A 7,343-nucleotide genomic window follows, 5' to 3' on the forward strand; every position below is an offset into this window, starting at 1 on the left:
AAGCATGAGTGTCAGCCCTGGCTGCAGGCTCCTCCACGCTGACCTCCCGCCTGCAGCCTCTCCAGTCTGTGGGGACAACTGCCTCATGTCCCCCCCCAAGGGCTCCCAACCCCCCCGCACCCTCCCCATTGCATTATTTCAGAGTGGGGATGGAGGAAAGGAGAAGGGGGTATTTCCTAGGTGGGGTTTTCCTGTTGTTTTAGGATTGCCAGGAGTTGGATCATTTCTGTGTCTATGTGCCTCACTGAGTTTGTTGTGTATTTAATAAATATTGGACTAAAATGCTGCTGTTTTTGTGGTGGTTTGTGTGTTTGTGGGGTTTTTTTTCCTCTTCCTTTCTTTCTTTTTGGTTTCAGCGGGCCTAGTTGCCGTCTTCACGCTGTGGCGTGGTTATTCATCCTCCTCTCGGTTAGCATAAATGCCGGCTTCCCAACGCAGTGCCAGAGCACTCTTTCTGCGGTTCACCCTGGTCGCCTCAAGGACCTGGTCAAGAGAGAAAGGGGAAACACAGCACATCACTCAGCTGCCCATGCCCCCCATGCCAGGGTGCCCCATGTGCCCAGGCAGGTGGGGACCAACGGGGCAGCCAGGCCAGCCCTTCCCACAGGACTCCCAGTGCCGCACCTCGTGCAAACTGGGAGGACTCATGCGATGAAGCACTTGCTGATGTGAAGGTGGGGGGGGCGGGGGATGGCACACAAGAGCAAAGCCACACCAAGGGAGGTCAGAAGTGGTAGGAGTTGTCTGGCAGCATCCAGCTCGCTCCAGGGGAGCCCCAGCTGCCCCTTACCAGCCCAGCTGCATGATTCCCCATCCCTGAGTGGGAAAGGCAGGGGACAGGGTCGTGGTCCTCTCCCCAGAGGTGGCTGCACACCTTCGTTACCAGCATCCACTTGGCAGCTTTGTCCAGAGACTGCTCTGGAGCTGGATGTGCAGCCTGGAAAGCAGCCTGCAGCTTATTGCAGCATGTCACCCCCACAGGCAGAACTAGGCAGCTTCCCCCGCATCTTCTTCTCGCGGTCTTTGTCTTGCAGTTACGCCAATGGGAAAGCCTATGCACTGCGATCAAAATCCTCTTGGAGCGAAAAATTACTCCACGCATATGGGAAAGGAGACTTACACAAGAGCTATGCAGCCTGCAGAGCCTGGTACAAGACGGGCCCTGGTAGGATCATGTATTTTTCATATACACATGCAGTCTCACACACAAGCACACATATAAAAACATATACACTGTGTATCTATTATACACATGCACACACATAAATGACTAAAAAAGTAAGAATCAATTTTAATATGTGTTTTAACAAGGTTAAAAAAAAATCAGACGAAACCAAAAGGTGTTACCATGATGTGCACCTGATGTACTCCTCGGCAAATAATGCATGGCAGTGGGTGTTTTTCCCCCAGCAGAGTGAGACGTAAAGGGGTCTGGGACCTTCTTACAGAAGCACATGGCAATGTTATTTTCTGAACGACACTGAAAAACAGCTCCATGATCAAACTACAAAGCTGCCAATGTCCACTGCCCGCAATGTGTTTTAAAACAGCCCTCTCAGGGAGGCAAACTTTTGAAATGTTTATAGAGTCAGTTAAAAAAAAAGAACAAACCTGTAAAAAAAAAGACCCCAACAAATATGTGACTGTTGACAGAACCAACGCCTGCCATCCCCGGTCCCTCTGCATACTCCTTGGCTGGAGAAGAGTAGCTGGCCTTGTGAGAAAATGATGCTATTTTATTCTTCTGCATAGAAAGTGAGATGCAGTGATGACTTAAGTCTTGACTGGAATAAAATTAAATAGTTTAAGACTAAAGAAACTCTTCTTTCAGCTTGTGACAAGCTGTGGCTGGAAAAGTACACAGGTACTAGGGGCTGCTGTACAGGCAGTATTGGGAAATCATCTCTGAAATGTCAGCTGAAATTACGGGCCATAACTTTGCTTACAGGAATGAGAACACACTTCCGCATTTACACTAAGATGCAGATCTCCATTCAGGAGCTGAAGGTAGGGTGCATTTTGGCCAGTTTTATTATTTCTTTGCCCTCCTAGTTTGACTATGACTATCAACAAGCCAAAGAACCAAAGGCAAAACCCAGCCAACAGAGATGATTTTGAGCTAAAGCTCCATCTGCTTCCTGGCACTGATCAGGACTACAAAGCTGGTTCAGGTCCAGTGGAGGGATTTTTTGCTGAAATTTTGCCCAAAATCATGCCTCCTCTTTTTGCAGAGCAATCACTGGAAAGGGGAAGCACGGCTGAGCAGTTTCTGTTTTACCCAGTAGAGGGCAAATGTGCTCACAAACCTAACAATTCATCAAAAAAAGAAAGAAATCAGTAAAAAAATTCCTTCTGAGGCATCAGCCTGTAAGCTGCAAACTGGAGCTACTCCCACTGTAGGGGTTAAACAACATGTTTGGGATTCCAAGTGCCTGAATCAAGGAAAGACAACCCAAACCGAACAATGGAGAAGCAAAACTTGGATTGGGTATCAGGGCATCATCATCTTCGCAGAATAAGACAAGACAGTGGCTGCTCCAGGATTAGCAATGAAGGGGAAAAAAACCCCAGTGGATTTCTTTTTTCGGATGGCAACAGACAGATACTACGATACTGCTAGACCAGTATGGGATAATGATTAAGTGAAACACAGAAAATTACTGTTCTCCCCACTGGATATTGAAATTTACATGAAAAACCAGCATAAATCCCAAACCCAAACTGTCACAGAGTAGTGGTACATTTAAATGAGGTCTGCTGAATTTGGCCTATAGATTTATGCTGGCTGAAAATAAAATGGCTTTTACATAATCTACAACAATTTCCAGCCAGTGTCTTCCTTGCTGGAATTCATGAGGTTGTGATGGTCTCTGGTGATGGCTTGCAACAGTCAGGACCTTTGAAGACTTCTGCTTTGGGCCAGTCATCTTGTCTTTATCTTAAAAGACAGCAATGGGGCTTCTTCCGTTGATCCCCTGTCTGCAAACCTGCCCAGAAGCTTGTCTACTTCTGCAGATGTTGTGGGTTGCTCCAATAAAAACTGTTTCCAGAATAGTATTGAGGATACCATGAGGGCATTGAATGTAGACTTGGCCTTTGCAGGAAAACAAGTACTGATGTCTGGCTTAGTATTAATAAACAAGCCCTCTAAACAGTAGATCATCAGATACTAGTAAGCTAAACGCCTTTTTGAATAGTTGCTCCAGAATTATTCTTCTAATCTACTGAAAAGAGTGACCTAAAATAACCCTCATTTTTACTAGGCTGTGTCAGTTTTACACCTGCTAGAGGAAACAATGGGGTAATTATAGCATGCAACTGGAATGACTGAGTGGAGAATTGGGACTCCTCAATGGAGCGTTGAATTCACAACCCAGGAAGCTGCTTGCCTAAAATAGCAAACGATCTCCATTTTAAAATATTCCTGGCAGATTATCAGGGCTGCCTGCAGACCCATCACGAGTCCAGCACCCAGAGGCTCTCCACAGCAGGCCAAAGTAAGGGAAGTCTTTTGCTTTTGTTGTTGTGGCTGTTTTGGGGGTCTGTAACGTGCCATGTTTTGGCCACATTACAAAATGCTACCTCAATGCTTTGTAAGCGCTCTCCCTGATGATGTCACATGTCAGCTCAGTGGGGGCAGGCGGGGTGACCCAGCAGGGCCAGGCTGGGGTGGTCAGGACGTCCCAAGGCAGCCAGGTTCACAACGGCACGCAGAAGGTGTATACTGAAAACCAGAAAGATCACGAAACAGACAGTTCACTCAAGCTTAGGCTGAAGAACTGAGCTGGCTACATCCTAATGGTAAGGTGATGTCAGTGAAAAAAGCAATGTTATATAAAATGTCTTATCTGGGAGAGGTGATTTGACTGCTAGCTGCAATAGAAGAGGAAGAATTTGGAGAGCAGAACTAGGTGTGAGCAAAAGACAAATGAACCAAGATATGTAGGGCTGTAAAAACCACCCTTCACCTCTCTTTGCAAAGCTGCTGTGTGGATCTTGTGGTTGCAACTCTGGGGTCTCGCTAAGAACTGCAGGGGGCTCTTTCCTGACAGATTTAATTTATTTTTGAGGATTTAAAAAAAACCAAAAAAGATTGAAACTGCTACCATTGTCAAGTGTAAGATTAATTTATCCATGCTAGAGATGGAGACTAACCTGTCCTGATTTTCCCTCCAACATATGTAACAATAATTGTTCTCTTACTGTCAACAAGAGAATAAAAAGCAAAATACAGACATGCTTTAGTACAAAGCATATTTATTCCCACCACTGAATGAAACTGACTACTATACAGTACAGGCTAATTTTTATTGAGCAGTAGCAGCAACACTGATGTGGAAGCAAAATGATTTTTCTGGAGCTTAATATTTTACTAATTCTTCCCATCTGGACCTGGAAGAACTAAAAGCTACAAAAACAGAAAACGCAAAGGTCTGGGTGTCTAAAATCTACCAGTATTGTGCGGGAAAGTCACTGCACAAGACACCTCCATGGAGCACACCATGCACAAACAGACAGAAGCACAAAGGCAGGGAGCAGGCTGCCTGCTCCTGCAGATGTGAGCGTTTCTGCTCCGGAATGATAAACTAAATGCTTTAACATAAAACTGGAACTACTGAGGGACAAAGAACATCTATTTCTCCAGTATAAAGGTATTTTCTTTACTGCACCTACTTAATGCTATGCACTGAATACACCAGACCTCCTGGGGAGCGCAGTGAGGAGCTGGGTATCTGAGACAAAAATGTTTTTAGCTGAAACAATACAGTAACAGTAGTATATTGCTGCTGGTCAGTATTAAAACACAAACTGTGTGCCCTCTGCCATCAAATCTAGTACGTTGGTTTTCTGGTTTGTAACACAAAAATTTTCAGCAGTAGCCTTTAAGGTTGCATAAATGTCACCGTACTGCAGTATCTCCTACAGCAGGATTGATATTAAGCAAACTCAGGATAATGTCCCATAAATTTGAAGATACGTACAGTTGCAAGGACCAATGCAGGTTTCGAGGACAAAAGCAACCTATGTATGTGCAGGCACGCAATTACCCGTGGTCTCTTTAAAACAGCAGACGGATGTGCTTTTAACCCAGGCTGCAGGGATTTGGAGGTGATAAAACCACATCAAGCTAATGAAGCAGGCTGTGGTTTGCTGCATGTAGCTTAACTTCAGCAGTTACTGTGCTTTGCCAGGGGCTTGCTGCTCAGCAGCATGCAAGCCCCTGCTCCCAGCCGGCGCAAGCTCAGCTGGGTCAGCTCCAGCGCTGCTGACAATCATTAAAATTGAACCACCTGCCTGCACCAGAGTGGGTTACGGGGGGCTCTGGTGCATGGGAGCCACAGCTCAGCTCTAAGGCCAGCAGAGTGTAGGGGAGCATCACGCCTTGAGCCTTGCTGTTCCTTCAGAAGCAACTGCCCTGCTTCAGCTGAAGATTTCCAGTGAGAACCAAACAGTTTCTTCGGTCTAAGGCTTAACGCTGGGGATTAGCCAGGTGTCCATACTTTCACCTGCATACAGAATTGCCATGTCTTACAGCCTTTTTCATCTCTACCCCTTTTCCCTGCCATGCACATCCATTTCCAGCTCATTTCTCCTTGTGTCATTATCATTTCACAAGGTGGACACACAACCTTTCCCAGCAGAAGGCCAGGGGCTGGGCATGTAAAATCTATGCCTGAGCTTCTGCCTCTTGTACAACACCAAACGCTCTGATCACTGCTTAGTGTTCATAAATCGTAACTCAGATTCTACCGGGGAGGGCCCAACCTGTGTTTAAAACCAGGTCTCTGAAAGCACGCTGCTCTTATACTGATTAACCCTTTATAAATACTCTACACAAAGATCAATCACGGGCTTGTATCAGCGAGATAAAACCCACACTAAATTATTTAATTACTAGGAAATGGCATAGACTTGACTTTGCTTTACTCCCCGGGACAGAAAATGTTCATATGCTTTTCTTGAGGTTGCTGATGTGGTCAAATATGTTATGGAATAGGGAAATAGTAGAAGGTTCATGTTTATAAAAAAATGCTGATGCTGGACGAATTGAGTACCAGTCATTACCACAATCTGATTTTCTCCCTTAGAGAAGTCCAGATTTACAAATATATCTGCACAGAAAATTACAGGCAACTGAAATGTCCACATTATTAAGCACCTCATTCCTAGAAGTGTTCAAAAGCACAGTTGGTATCAACTCCCTGCTCTTAAAATTGTTGCATTTGGCAGAGTCCAGCTTTGCTGTGCAATTACTGCCTTACTAAAATACCAAATGCCACTGTAAATACCCTTTCTTTAGCAGGTCTGGGTTTCTTCTACTCTGAGACCAACCCTGATGCCAAGTTGCAGGGCTGTGATCAGTCATCACATCTCACACATGGGGACAAGGACAGTTCACAAAATTCACCAGAATGAGGCCGTGCGCTTGGTCTGACTCTTTTGCCACAGATGAAAGGTTGGTGTGTGGATTCTCTACAGAATACTAGAGGGTTTGATACTGCTATATACACCGTACTCGGAGACAAAGGAAAGCCACAGCAGTTTCACTCAGATTCTGAGTGTGCTTGGATCCCGGGTTTAGCTTTGCCAGCTAAACGGTAATGGGGATTAAGGAGTTGTTCTCATTTCATACCTCAGGAATGCTCCAGTCCTGGGCAGCAGCTCCCATATCCCTTTAATTACAACCCCTCCCATGCCAGAAATTGTAACTAGAATCCAAGGGTTAGAAAACCAGCCACACAAATATTTGTTGATGGGAGATAAGAGGGAGTATCCCACACACACATTTGCATCACGGTTTTGATATGAAACAGCACTGGCACACAGCATGAAAATGCAAACTGCAGCAACATGCACTTGGAATCACCATGCAAGAGGAAGCAAAAATAAATAAGCAGTTGAAAAGTACCTCAGAAGTAACCTTGCTAGACAGTAATTTACAGGTGTACTGGTAGAAAGGGAAAAGACCAGCATTAGTACATTGAACAAGCATGTTATAATTAGGAAACAAGAACAAAATAAAGAAATTGTAAGAACTGGCACATCCTGGAGTGCAGGATTTCAAGCAACTTGGTGTCATAAAAAAGAAAATAAAATTAGTCAGTTTGGTGTTTTTTTAATGACGTTGCTTGGCCAGTCTCTGTCTTGTTTACCATCAGTGCTTGACCTGTTTTCTTGCTGCTGCTTTTTCTCTTTTTTTTTTCACCTGTTGAAGCTCTGCTGTAACACATCCTCTTTGGAAGAAACTACACCCATGCCCGAGCAGTGAAGTTCTTACAAGAGCAGATATGCTTGATTTGCCCTCTGTCCCTAAAAGGCAAAACCCGCAAGCCGCAGCCAGA

General features: G+C 45.0%; 1 protein-coding gene across 1 annotated transcript in view; it reads right to left on the bottom strand.

Moving 5' to 3' along the window:
• Positions 1 to 366: 366 nt before the first annotated feature.
• Positions 367 to 7,343, bottom strand: part of LOC104135940 (A-kinase anchor protein 2) — a 20,598-nt gene continuing 13,621 nt past the window's right edge. The window contains exon 3 of the mRNA XM_009649639.2: positions 367 to 483. Within this exon, the coding sequence (XP_009647934.1) occupies positions 391 to 483 (93 nt within the window). The 3' untranslated portion in view covers positions 367 to 390. The remainder of the gene's footprint in view (positions 484 to 7,343) is intronic.

The sequence above is a fragment of the Egretta garzetta genome, unplaced genomic scaffold, assembly GCF_000687185.1.
Source record: "Egretta garzetta isolate BGI_Z169 unplaced genomic scaffold, ASM68718v1 scaffold532, whole genome shotgun sequence".
Taxonomy (NCBI): Eukaryota; Metazoa; Chordata; class Aves; order Pelecaniformes; family Ardeidae; genus Egretta; species Egretta garzetta.